Source organism: Scardinius erythrophthalmus, assembly GCF_964197995.2.
Source record: "Scardinius erythrophthalmus genome assembly, chromosome: 3".
Lineage (NCBI taxonomy): Eukaryota > Metazoa > Chordata > Actinopteri > Cypriniformes > Leuciscidae > Scardinius > Scardinius erythrophthalmus.
Genome location: NC_138223.1, coordinates 30,517,514 through 30,532,232, shown reverse-complemented (window position 1 = coordinate 30,532,232; position 14,719 = coordinate 30,517,514). Strand labels below are relative to the sequence as shown.

General features: G+C 36.8%; 1 protein-coding gene across 2 annotated transcripts in view; it reads right to left on the bottom strand.

Annotated features, from left to right (window-relative positions):
* The window catches only part of fam193a (family with sequence similarity 193 member A), a 36,000-nt gene extending 27,532 nt beyond the window's left edge, over positions 1–8,468 (bottom strand). Inside the window, exons 1-5 of one of the 2 annotated variants that reach the window (XM_081361573.1) lie at positions 8,147–8,468; positions 5,411–5,479; positions 4,876–5,115; positions 837–1,006; positions 561–728 (exon numbers count right to left, since the gene is read on the bottom strand). In XM_081361573.1, the coding sequence (XP_081217699.1) occupies positions 561–728; positions 837–1,006; positions 4,876–5,115; positions 5,411–5,479; positions 8,147–8,290 (791 nt within the window). In that variant the 5' untranslated portion in view covers positions 8,291–8,468. The remainder of the gene's footprint in view (positions 1–560; positions 729–836; positions 1,007–4,875; positions 5,116–5,410; positions 5,480–8,146) is intronic. The other variant, XM_081361574.1, reaches the window with a different exon arrangement.
* Between the last annotated feature and the right edge of the window lie 6,251 nt (positions 8,469–14,719).

Genomic DNA, 14,719 nt, shown 5'->3' with positions numbered 1-14,719 from the left:
CTGAAATGAAAAAAATTCTTACTGACACCAAACTTTTGAACGGTACTGTATGAAGTATGAAGTATGAAGATAATTATAAAGACGAATGTGGTCGAATCAGCCTTTTTTCTGGAACACTACGCATAAAATGACCTCATTATCTGAGAAATATCCCTGAAATAAGAAATCTGAGAAATCACACCTGTCTCTGTGTTAAGCACAAGGGTGTGTAAAGAGGAAGAAAGAAGAAATAAGAAACCAATTAGAAATTTTTTACCAATAAGAAAACCAGACAGAGAAAAGAGCTCTGTCTGTGAATCATTTTGTGTGTTTGGGTTTGCTGAAATTGGAGAGAACATGTGTGGCTGTGATTAACAAAATAGTATAAGCTAAAATCACTAACAGTGGCAACCACATGATTGAATTGTTTTAACAACTCTGATAGTTATCTTAATGTCAGTGCTATTTTGTGTCCTTTCCCAAAAACTGCTAGATGGATTTGTTCTGGCTCAATCCTTTAGATAAAAACATAATTAAACAACTGTATCGTTTCTTAGGATAAATTCATTCTGAAAGAATACCTGTCAACGAGTTCCTTCATGCTCTCTTTGTCCCGGTCTAGAGGCTGATCCTGATCATCAGCCAGCGGAGTCCCAGTCTGCCGGTAAATGCACCGGACCAGGTATCTGACCTCAGACCAGTGATTCTGCAGTTGTTGTGACTCCCGCTCTGACTCAGCCGTGATCTCCCTAACCAAAGCAACCACAATCAAGTCATTTTAGATGATGAAATACAAATACATTTAAGTAGACTGATCAGTCAAACAACAGACTAGTTGGGACTGATGCAGGACATACCTCCGCTCATAACACGCCTCACAGCTACACACTGTATCTGCGGTGAGGGCAGAGCTGAGATCTGGAGCAGGCAGTGTAGGAGCACCGACTGTCAGTCTGCTGCCGGGACCCAAGGGCTCCTGGGACAAACCGCCATTACCCACCGGCAGGTGCAATAAGAAGTCCTGATTCTGGCGAAGAACAAGAAAAGAATTAGGTATCACCAATTATTTCTTTATGCATATATATATATATATATATATATATATATATATATATATATATATATATATATATATATATATATATATATATATATATATATATATATATATAAATATATTTTGATTGGGGTGACCCCGAATAGTCGAAAATCTGATGCTTCGATAGGAGGAGCCGTATTCGACCACCAATCTCACGGTCAAATCTTCGCAGAGGTGTTATGCAACGGGATCATGCCATTTTGGCTATATGGGGGTGCTCAATGTCTGATTTCACATCTAACTAACAGTTTTCTGCCAATAAGGTAATATACAGCCTATTATGATAATGCTGTAAATAAAAATGTGAAAAGAAAGAAGCTTTTAATAAATATTTTTAACGTGCGTGAATAAATCCAACCTCCCCTGTAACAGATTTAAGTTTCACTTTCCACGATCTGTGACCAACAGAGAGCATCTTGGCCGCAGGGATTTAAATCTTTAACAATGTCTGGGATAAGAAAATCTAAAGTGTGGATGCACACCATTAGAAAGGATATTTTTCAAGGCTGGATTTAGCATCAGGAAAACCATGATTGCACTTCTGCCAGCCAGAAGTTTTCCTCAGGACATTCTAAAACGCTTAATGTGAAAAACTCTTTTAAAACGCTTAAAGGGCACTTTAATGTGACTTAATGTATATTAAGACAGTGATGTTAAAAGACCAAACTCAGTAAAGACCATACTAAGTTATGTACAGAAAAGAAGATGAGCGCAGAATATAAACGCAACGCGTTTTCTTTATAATAACGGTTTTCTATGGGAGGAAAATGCTTAACGTGTAATTAAACGCGAAGTGTTCATATTCTGGGCTCATCTGCTTTTCTGTAGGCTATATAGTATGCTTTATTAATAAGTTAAGTACAGAATTTGATCTTTTATCTGTCTGTCTTCGGACATTAAGCGTTTTTCGCACACATTTTGAAAATACTCACACGGACACAGACAGAGTGAAAGACTAGATTTTTTTTCTTTCGATCAGGTAGGGTACAAGTGATTTCAAAACATGTCAGCCGGTTCTAATATTATTTTTGGATGCTGTGAACATGTTTAGCTAAAAAGACTGCCACTCCAGTTTAGCGTTTATTGTTATCTCTGCAGTTAAAAAGACAAAGTTGACAATTCTGGCTATACTTTCGTTAATTTAATAATTTCTTTATTTTAATGTTATTTATTGATCACTCAGGGTTATCTTATTTAACTATTTGTGGCTTGTATTTTGTTCCCCTGCACTTTAGGCATTTTGCACACATTTGTTCTGCAAAATAGTCCTTGCGACTTGATTCTGACTTCTTTCGTTTTGTATTTTTATTTATTAGAAAAGTATATTCTGTTCTAATTTAATTCTGTAAATTAATTGTTTATTATTTTTTGGTGCATTGATGTTGCACTGTACTTAGAGCGTGCTCACACAGGCAATTTAGCCGATTTAATTTGATTTGCCGACATGTGAAATGCAAATCCTGTCTGCAGTGTGGTCTTTCAGCAGTTATTTATGTCATTTCTTAGTTTTATTTATTCAACATGTATAAATTTTCTTCTATATCTTTGTGTGATGTTCTGTACATTGTGGCTTTGAAATGTTTAAGCACCTGAGGAGTCAAAAACATTAGTAAACAATTATAAACAGTGCACGACATTAACTGCATGTCCGGGACAAGCGGATTTTTTTTTTTACTTAGCCTGATTAAAATGTCAATTAAAACAACAACAACTACGGAAGCAATGAAAGTTCAGCCACCATAAATTTGTGGGAAAGAGTGATTCTGATTTTAGCACAATTATTTAAATTGAATTGAAGCACACCAACATATGCACATTCTCTATAAAATAAAAAAACAAGGGAAATAATAATAAAAAAAAGGAAAGATAATCCATATCCACAGCTATATCACCCTGTAGCCAAGACTATATCAAGACTGGTTGCCCACTGAAGCCAAGCAGGGTTGAACCTGGTCAGTACCTGGATGGGAGACCTCCTGGGTTGCTGCTGGAGAAGGTGTGAGTGAGGCCAGCAGGGGGTGCTCACCCTGTGGTTTGTGTGGGTCCTAACGCCCCAGTATAGTGATGGGGACTTCTAGGCTGTAAAGGCACCAATATACTCAAATTTTGGTTTTCTTGCAAAAAAGGCAGTGTGAAAGCGAACCACAACAAACAAACAAAAAATCAAAATTGTATTTGGTCCGGACCAAAGCAAGTGAACTAGCGGACTTTCCTGGTGTGAATACACCCATAGCCTCCAAATAATCCCCATTCACTCAACTGGCTCCTTCACTCTCTCCCATCACCACCTATAGATGGTGTGTGTGGTGAGCGCACCGGCGCCGTTGTTCTGTGGCTGCCATCACGTAATCCAGGCGTGTACAATAGGACATAGTAAAGCACTATATAAATGTCCCATTCATTCAATCATAAGCAGCAACCAGCACATACTCTAAAATAGAGCTTCCAAAACTGTGGGCAGCAGAGGTATTGCAGGGGGGCGTGCAGTTCTGGTAGCAAATACCTAACCCTGTCCTTCAAATACCCTGAGCTCTCTAACAAGGTAATGTCTCTCTGCTAATCCAATCTCCACCTTAAATTGAAGTCTATACAGCCATTAAAATGGAGCTGTAATCATGTAATTTAAAATATAGCTCAAAACAATATCGAAATTTTTGATACCATTGAAAATTCTTGTTGTCACCATTTGCATTAACATTAAGAACGACAGCAGGTACATTTGGATGCTGTCAGTTTAAGATCGACTGCATGGATCCAATATAGCCTACTTGCGTTTTCTTTCTCAACTGTTTACTTTGACACATAAGTGTTTTTATCCATTCAAGCCCAATTAATCTGCAAAACGCACTCAGTTCAGTTCTCACACGCTTTATGAGCAGCGCCTTCAATTGAGCTTGTCTCTCAAACAGCGATGAGAACGTCTCTCTAACATCACACGCATATAGCAAAATGAGTGGTCTTTTGTTGCATTCTGCACTTAAATGGTTTAAAATCACTTAAACTAAAAACCACAATACTTAAAAACGCATGCAAAAGATAAACTCTTGTGACTGCGTAGCACAGCAAAGTCACGTGAGCATAATTGCAATAGAGATGATAGTCCAAAATGTCTACCGGTATATCGCCCATCCCTTCATCCGACTGTTAATAAATGAAGTAATTTTGTGCAACTGGGGGACAACTTTATGACTCTGATCTAAAAACATCTTTATCAAAAACATGTCAACAGGAAAACAGTACATCTACCTGCCTGTGAAATTAATGCTGAGTGAAAATGAAACTACTAACGAAACCAATACAACATTGGATGTTGGTGGTAACACACAGCTGCAAAGGGTAAAAAGTGTATCTTACATTATTATGAGAAGTATCTGTCTTAAATGTTTTGATATAAATAAATGTTTTGTTTGTTTATTCAATCCTAACAGCCATCTTAGACTTACACAGATTCCAAACGGCACAATTCATCAGATGTCAAACAAAATGGGGTTTACCAAGATAAAGCAAGTAGTATTTGGCTGGTCATGTGATCTCAACACGAGGCAGCTCCATCCATGTAAAATTATGCATATCTTTCCTTATCTAAAATATGACTGGAGAGGTACTATTGGTTGCTTTAGGGGTAAACCTTTTTCAATGAGGGAAAAATACTAAGCGAATCAACACTTCCTTCAAATTTCTCTGACTCAGCTGAATATTAGCAAGTTAATTATAGGAATTCAGACTCATTATTTGCCCAATTATGTTTTTTAAGACTAGAGGCAGAGGAGAAACATGCAAGTGTTAAAGGAACGTACCAACAGAGACTGGTCGAGGGAGGGCTGACGATCGTCCTTCTCCACTGTACGTTTGCAGTCAGAGCAGACGTACAGAGGCAACTGAAGGGCGTTGGAAGATTTGGGTGACTGGGATGTGCCATTCTGACTGGATCCTCCAATATCCTGGGAGACGGCATCCTTGCGCTCGCTGCGACACAGCAGGCAACGGTCACCAGTGGTGTAGGGTGCCCTCTGGTTCACCCCGAAAGTGAACGGGGTCTGCATAAGAGACAGCAAAACAGATCAACTGTGAGGAAGCAGCTTTCCCTTCTGCTAGATACGTAAACTGCCCATACGGATTATTCTCAAATTGCACTAATGGTCGTCCGCTACAGGAGATCAATGGTTCAACACTCTAGAAGACTAGAATAACGCTTCAAAACTTCAAGTAGGCTAACTCAACTTACACCGGATCAGACTTTCAGGAAATCACAGCTGTGCTACCGGCTACCGCACAGAGGAAATGCAAATACGACAGAGCGCTGTGTTCCAAAGTGAGAGATTTGCCTGTTACCTGAAGGACTCCAGAGAAGTCGGCGTTTACTGGCCCTTCTGAAAACTGTGGAGCGCCATTCAACGGGACCTAAAGAGAAAGCCGGCGATAAATCAACTCATTCCAGGCTCAAGGTTATAAACTTATTACAATAATGTAATTACATACACGGTGTTGTTTACGGCTTCAGCTCAAAGCTAAAAGAGTGCCATCTAAATGCACTACTCGTAGCTGTCAAAATGCAAGGGAAAAAAAACCTTTTGCAGCACCATGTAGCAGAGTTAAATCTCCACTGGATAGAGGCTGACCCCGAATGAACCGCTGACAGTAGCAGAACACCTATTTTTATATAATAATTCTGTGAAGATGACATATGATGAAAGTAATACTTCTACATGTACTTGATTTTCCAAAGGTCCTCTCAACTGATGAGTCACAACTCAAAATGGATTGCGGGTCTTATGATAGAGCAATGCAAAGAATAAAATGCAACTAATGAAACAATCATGCATTTAGACAGCAAAATTATAAGAGAAAACACTTTCAATATATTTTGTTGTTGATGTTAAAACTATAATATTTTGGCATAAATTCATCTGTCACTTAGTAGAAGCTAGACAAGTTATGCAAGTGACAACATGGACAGGTGTAATGATATGCCCATGAACTATGCAAAATCAAAGAAAATACAAACCAGACTACATTAAAAGAGGATAAAAATGATTTTTACAGAGCAAAATTTGCTCCACATGGTGAATTACTGGCATGAAACCATCAAAATAAGACATTTACAATTCAATAATACACTTTCAGTAACAACAACAACAACAACAACAACAACAAAAATCCTATTTTTTCACTTTTGCACAGAATAAACAATAAAGAATGTTAGTGTGGAGTTGTCACTTGATGCCCATTCTAAAATCTGTGTCCTGAAGCAAAACTAGACAATGCAGCTATCCAGTAATATTAAATGTCCTAATAAACCTAAATAAATAAATAAATAAATAAAAATAAATTTGCAGCAGCTCACAAATAATGTCAGAGCTGTTATATGTGGCTGTTAAAAGAATCCTCATTTTTTATTTAGAATAGCCAGCGGGTTATCAACTATTCAATAAATCAGTGCTTGTGAAAATACAGACAGCCATGGCCACAATATTACATTGCAAAAGAAATTAAACCGCTTTGAAGCTGATGAGTGACATTTTTCATGGTAAAATGTCTTCCTCATCTCAGTTTAAAATGCAGATACAACATTTAGCCTGAGCCAATTGTTGACCAACAGACACATTGGCTTAACCAATAGCTGTCTGTCGACCAATGGCAGTATTTGGAAAATCTGTTTGAGAAAATATATATATTACTCACTTCAGTTTTAACCAAAATTGCTATCTGGAATAGGAGAATGTGATGTCTTGAGCATGTGCTTAGTTAAACACAAAAATGTCACAATAATTCCTGAGACAACAAGCTCTGTGCAGTAGATTACAAACAGCTTTACCGGAGTTAACCAGAGGTTGTTTGGCGGTATTATACCATGAAAAGAAATATTGCAACAAATGATTCACATAAGACCTAAACTCCTAAGAGAACATGTCATTAGTCAGATTCAGAAATCACAGACAGTTAGACAACCTCACGGTTTGCCCTCTTGTCACTGAAATCTGTGCACTGTAAGCAAAATAGCCATTATTCTGTCCAGAGATGAAATGGTCGCTTTTGCTTGCTTATGTCTATACAGTCGGATACTCTTGTTAAGCTACATATGTAGTTTCCTTGGAAACAGAGGAATACCACCAGAAAGAACAAGTCTCTGACAAAGCCCTGGACACTATAGTGGCCTATTCATCCCATGACACTTCTCAGGCTGGATTGCATAAATACCCAACTCGAACGAGAGGAAAGCAGCTGATAAACTGAGGTAAGCGTGTGTGTATGTCTATAAATATGGTACATACTAAGAGTTAACTGTGCTAAGTGATGATACATCACATTACCTTTACGTCCAAATCACAAACTTTGTACAAGTCTCAATTTAAAACCACTGACTGACAGTACAACCTTTGTTGACATTTACGGTTGAATATTTTCAAGCACTTCCGGTTTGATCATACTTGACACAACTGCCAGAAAGTTCAGAAAGGAGAATTATTACCTCTATTTTATTTAATAACGCAATACATAAAGTTTTAAATACAGAACCTGTGCTAAAAAGAATAAATAAAGAAACGTGTAAGGGGATATTTTGAACTTAAATGTCAAAAAACGGTGGACTTTAGCATTTGATCTGTCTATAGACATGGTTACATTACTGTTGACTGCGGTTCATAAACAGTGATATTTTCAGCCTCAAGAATACATTTACTGCTTTTCATCAACTGCAAGGAAGGTTGATACAAATCATATGGTTATTGAAGAACACCTTGTAAACACATCAGCTAAAACTGCCCAGCGCTTGACAAGTTAGCTTCACATCTCTCAGAGCGACAAAAATCCCTCAAACCTCCACATCCGTTGCATAAAATCACTCTTAATGTGCTTTCCACACGTCCTCGCAGTTTTCTTCTCATGTTTCGAAGATCAGACCAGGAAATGTGTAAGATTAAAGCTCTAGATCAGTGAAGCTCAGCTCAGGCTCCATGTAAACGTGAGATCAGCTACAGGGGCTTCTCTTAGGCCTCCAATATCATGGAATCTGGAGTAAACTACACCCACATGCACCATCAACCACCCCGCATGCCCCAGCCGCCTCACCTCTCCGTTGAGGCTGGGGATGGTGCTCGGGTCTCCGTGCGCAGTGCCGCTGGAGGGTGTTGGCGGAGCTCCGGCCTTCCCTGCGCCGCCGCCCCGCTTATTCTTCCTGCGCTTCGCTCCGCGTTTGGCGTCTGTAGGACTCATTTCTACCCACGGAATACACAGACAGCGCTCCGTCCACAAACAGCAGGGTCTCTGGTGCAATGCCAGGCTCTGACGCTGCGGACACGGATAAAATATAGCTGTATTTGAGAGATATAATCTAAGAGCCTGCCAACCTGCTCACAGTATAGCAGACTTCAAATTCCAATATGGCCGACCCACCAGGAATTGGCCAATGGCGTTTACGCCATGACGCAATATTGTGTAGTGCGACTGGGGCTTATGGGAAATTGAGTTTTACGAGGACGCGACCACGTAATATTATTATTGTTATTATTACTAGAAGTATAATCCGTATTATTTGATTAGATGTTGTGTCTGTGTTGGTGCTGAAAGATTGTTTTAAAAAATGTAATTTATTCTGTATGCGAGCGTAAATGGCGAATAAAGCTCATTGTTATTCTGAATAGGCTATTCTTCCTCTATTTTAGGTTTTCTCTCATCAAACTCTTTGAGTATTTTACATGTGCGTTGTTTTTCTTATCGATATTTTCGTTTTCTAGATAATACTTTAAAATCAACGCTGTCCGAGAGAGGGCTTTTTATATAATAACAGACGGTAATCGTAGTAATCATTTGTAGTCATTAGATGGCGGTAATGAGTTATCCAACTTGCGTTGCCAATTTATAGATTATGGACAGCTCAATGCCACCGGACTTATTTATTTATTTATTTATTTATTTATTTATTTATTTATTTATTTATTTTTTCATATATGTGTGTGTGTGTGTGTGTGTGTGTGTGTGTGTGTGTGTGTGTGTGTGTGTGTGTGTGTGTGTGTGTGTGTGTGTGTGTGTGTGTGTGTGTGTGTGTGTTTTATTTGCTCCCCTGGCTCTAAAGTTGTATGTTGTATCATTCTGTTGTTTAAAGCAATAAAAAAAAAAAAAAAAAAAGCCACCGGACTAATCAGAATCCTGTATTCCACATAAGATTTATTACTTATGTAAAATGAACGCGGTGTATACCCAGGGGGCAAAGGGGGTTTAGCAGACATGGGCTGCTGTAAAAGGTTGTCATATAAAAATGAAATCTATGATGTCTGAGGATCACAACCTGGGTGGCCAACCCGGTCAACAAGCTGCTGGAAACTTGTAATTAGGGTCAAAACAATGTTACCTCAAATTCTGCTTTAACTCCCGGAATCACCCAAACATGCTAAAACGGTTTAATTATATTCATGAATCCTGAGCCATATCTTCCTGATACTTTATGCTAGAAACAAACTGAGCACACCTTTAGAAAGAGTGGAAGATAAGCTTTCATATGATGCCTTGATTGTACATGTAATTAGAATGTAAGAGTTAACAATGCCTCTTAATTCATAGGTAGGCAAAAAAAAAGAAAAAAATATTGAACATTCCATTTGTAATCGGTAGCATTCTTTTCCCTTTGTTGTTGTTAAAATAAACTAATTACCATGTGAAGTTAACTTTTACTGGATGAAATCATATTTTGATTTTTTTTTTACTAACCAGACAGTCCTCATGGCCCATAACACATTTAGAGGGAATTCAATGTCAAGCCTATAGCCTGTCAATTCAAACAAGATCCAAGAAAGAAGTTTACCAATAACTGTGTTAATTGTATACTGCTCTGTTTCTGTATGTACAGTATATCGTTTGCATATTTATGCAATATCAATTATTTGTATTGCAATGTCTATTTCTAATATTCTTTCACAAGTGGGATAGCTTTATTTATTCTATTGAAATAAAAAAAAGGGATTTGAGGATTTTGGGTTAGGCTGGTTAGTGTTCAATCTTGGTGTTTGGAGTGTGAGACAAAGGTACTGACAACTAAATGCTGAAAGACTAAAACACACAGGAGTCATGTGTGGAGTAGGTTTAAAAGTATTTACTGATTAAAACTGTTACATTAAGTAGCAATTTGTACCAAAAAAAAAAAAAAAAAAAAAAAAAAAACGAAACAGACAAACAGATTACAATTCAGGGTGATAGCTAATTTCTGTAATAATGTTTATACAATTTGTTTAGCTGTTTCGGAATCACTGCTGCTGTCGCTGCTCTAGTGTTTCAGCATGCTGTATCACACTACACCCCTGGCAGCGGCATCCTATGTAGCAGGAGCAGTTCTTCTGACAACCTTTAACCAGAGATGGGCACAAATACATCAAAAAGTATTTAATTAAAATACAAGTAATTTGTAATTTGAAAATACAAAAATATATTTTTTACAGTCTTCTGTAGTGTAAGTGTGGCGTTAGGTACGTGTAAGAGTCTAGAATATTGCAATATTATTGTTTATTGCAGAAGATGCGCTTTTAACGTACATGTTGCCACATACTGTCATAATAAAAGATAATTACGCATATAACACTATATTTGTATTATTTAGACAAAAACTAGTTAACGCTGCTGTGAGCGTGTTTCTAATAGCGCGGCTGTGACAAAGTTGACAACTTTCTTTCTTCCGACTGCCATTATCTATTTTTTTACTCTTTTTGAAAGTTGTGAAAACACTGTTGTGGCGTTTTTCTTTTGCTATTTGAGCAAATTGGAACACAAAAATATATATTTAATGTAGTCTTTCATTCACTGCTATAGAAGTTAACCCAACTATGATGCCTTACACTTCTGAGAAACCCAGAAATGTGAACAGGGTCAATAGGATGTGTCACATCATGTGATTTACTTGCCAAAAACTGTGATAGGCAATTTGGTAGTCCTATTTGTATTTTATGTCTATGGTCCTAGGGATAGTTCACCCAAAAAGGAAAATTAGCCCATGATTTACTTACCTGACGTCATCCTAGGTGTATATTACTTTCTTCTTTGAGAAGAATACAATCAGAGTTATATTAAAAAGTGTCCTGGCTCTTCCAAGCTTTATAATGACAGTCAATGGGTATATTTTTCATCAAAGTGCATCTGTCCATCATATGTGCATCTGTCCATCATAAAAGCGTATATATCCATCATAAAAGTACATCTATCCATCATAAAAGTGCATCTATCCATCATAAAAGTGCATCTGTCCATCATAAAAGCATATCTATCCATCATAAAAGTGCATGTGTCAATCATAAAAGTGCATCTATCCATCATAAAAGTGCATCTATCCATCATAAAAGTGCATCCATCCATCATAAAAGTGCATCTGTCCATCATAAAAGTGCATCTGTCCATCATAAAAGCATATCTATCCATCATAAAAGTGCATCTATCCATCATAAAAGTACATCTATCCATCACAAAAGTGCATCTGTCCATCATAAAAGCATATCTATCCATCATAAAAGCATATCTATCCATCATAAAAGTGCATCTATCCATCATAAAAGTACATCTATCCATCACAAAAGTGCATCTATCCATCATAAAAGTGCATCTATCCATCACAAAAGTGCATCTATCCATCATAAAAGTGCATCTGTCCATCATTAAAGTGCATCTGTCCATCATAAAAGTACATCTATCCATCACAAAAGTGCATCTATCCATCATAAAAGTGCATCTATCCATCACAAAAGTGCATCTATCCATCATAAAAGTGCATCTATCCATCATAAAAGTGCATGTGCCAATCATAAAAGTGCGTCTATCCATCATAAAAGTGCATCTATCCATCATAAAAGTACATCTATCCATCATAAAAGTGCATCTATCCATCATAAAAGTACATCTATCCATCATAAAAGTGCATCTATTCATCATAAAAGTACATCTATCCATCATAAAAGTGCATCTATCCATCATAAAAGTGCATCTGTCCATCATAAAAGTGCATCTATCCATCATAAAAGTGCATCTGTCCATCATAAAAGTACATCTATGATGGATAGACACACTTTTATGATAGATAGACACTTTTATGATGGACAGATGCTCTTTTATGATGGACAGATGCACTTTTATGATGGATAGATGCACTTTTATGATGGATAGATGTACTTTTATGATGAATAGATGCACTTTTATGATGGACAGATGCACTTTTATGATGGATAGATGCATTTTAATGATGGATAGACGCACTTTTATGATGGACACATGCACTTTTATGATGGATAGATGCACTTTTATAATGGACAGATGCTCTTTTATGATGGATAGATGCACTTTTATGATGGACAGATGCACTTTTATGATGGATAGATGCACTTTAATGATGGATAGACGTACTTTTATGATGGACACATGCACTTTTATGATGGATAGATGCACTTTTATGATGGACAGATGCACTTTTATGATGGATAGATGCACTTTTATGATGGATAGATGCACTTTTATGATGGATATATACGCTTTTATGATGGACAGATGCACATATGATGGACAGATGCACTTTGATGAAAAATATACCCATTGACTGTCATTATAAAGCTTGGAAGAGCCAGGACACTTTTTAATATAACTCTGATTGTATTCTTCTCAAAGAAGAAAGTAATATACACCTAGGATGACGTCAGGTAAGTAAATCATGGGCTAATTTTCCTTTTTGGGTGAACTATCCCTAGGACCATAGACATAAAATACAAATAGGACTACCAAATTGCCTATCACAGTTTTTGGCAAGTAAATCACGTGATGTGACACATCCTATTGACCCTGTTCACATTTCTGGGTTTCTCAGAAGTGTAAGGCATCATAGTTGGGTTAACTTCTATAGCAGTGAATGAAAGACTACATTAAATATATATTTTTGTGTTCCAATTTGCTCAAATAGCAAAAGAAAAACGCCACAACAGTGTTTTCACAACTTTCAAAAAGAGTAAAAAAATAGATAATGGCAGTCGGAAGAAAGAAAGTTGTCAACTTTGTCACAGCCGCGCTATTAGAAACACGCTCACAGCAGCGTTAACTAATTTTTGTCTAAATAATACAAATATAGTGTTATATGCGTAATTATCTTTTATTATGACAGTATGTGGCAACATGTACGTTAAAAGCGCATCTTCTGCACTAAACAATAATATTGCAATATTCTAGACTCTTACATGTACCTAACGCCACACTTACACTACAGAAGACTGTAAAAAATATATTTTTGTATTTTCAAATTACAAATTACTTGTATTTTAATTAAATACTTTTTGATGTATTTGTGCCCATCTCTGGTTAAAGGTTGTCAGAAGAACTGCTCCTGCTACATAGGATGCCGCTGCCAGGGGTGTAGTGTGATACAGCATGCTGAAACACTAGAGCAGCGACAGCAGCAGTGATTCCGAAACAGCTAAACAAATTGTATAAACATTATTACAGAAATTAGCTATCACCCTGAATTGTAATCTGTTTGTCTGTTTCGTTTTTTTTTTTTTTTTTTTTGGTACAAATTGCTACTTAATGTAACAGTTTTAATCAGTAAATACTTTTAAACCTACTCCACACATGACTCCTGTGTGTTTTAGTCTTTCAGCATACCTTTGTCTCACACTCCAAACACCTGGATTGAACAGTAACCAGCCTAACCCAAAATCCTCAAATCCCTTTTTTTTATTTCAATAGAATAAATAAAGCTATCCCACTTGTGAAAGAATATTAGAAATAGACATTGCAATACAAATAATTGATATTGCATAAATATGCAAACGATATACTGTACATACAGAAACAGAGCAGTATACAATTAACACAGTTATTGGTAAACTTCTTTCTTGGATCTTGTTTGAATTGACAGGCTATTATAGGCTTGACATTGAATTCCCTCTAAATGTGTTATGGGCCATGAGGACTGTCTGGTTAGTAAAAAAAAATCAAAATATGATTTCATCCAGTAAAAGTTAACTTTACATGGTAATTTGTTTATTGTAACAACAACAAAGGGAAAAGAATGCTACCGATTACAAATGGAATGTTCAATATTTTTTTCTCTTTTTTTTTGCCCACCTATGAACTAAGAGGCATTGTTAACTCTTACATTCTAATTACATGTACAATCAAGGCATCAGATGAAAGCTTATCTTCCACTCTTTCTAAAGGTGTGCTCAGTTTGTTTCTAGCATAAAGTATCAGGAAGATATGGCTCACGATTCATGAATATAATTAAACCGTTTTAGCATGTTTGGGTGATTCTGGGAGTTAAAGCCGAATTTGAGGTAACATTGTTTTGACCCTAATTACAAGTTTCCAGCAGCTTGTTGACCGGGTTGGCCACCCAGGTTGTGATCCTCAGACATCATAGATTTCATTTTTATATGACAACCTTTTACAGCAGCCCATGTCTGATTTCCTAAAAAACAGGTGTTTTGCCCCCTGGGTAGTAGGGCGTGCTACAGATTGTTGTTGTTAATAATTTTCCCATAAACCATTAAAATGAATGAATTATTTGATTGCAGTGCAGCTTGTCTAAAGACTCCAAATATTGTGTTTTTATTATTATTATTTGTTTATGAATGTAATTACGAAAACATAATTTAAATTAAATATTAATGATGTAGCCTAAAAAAC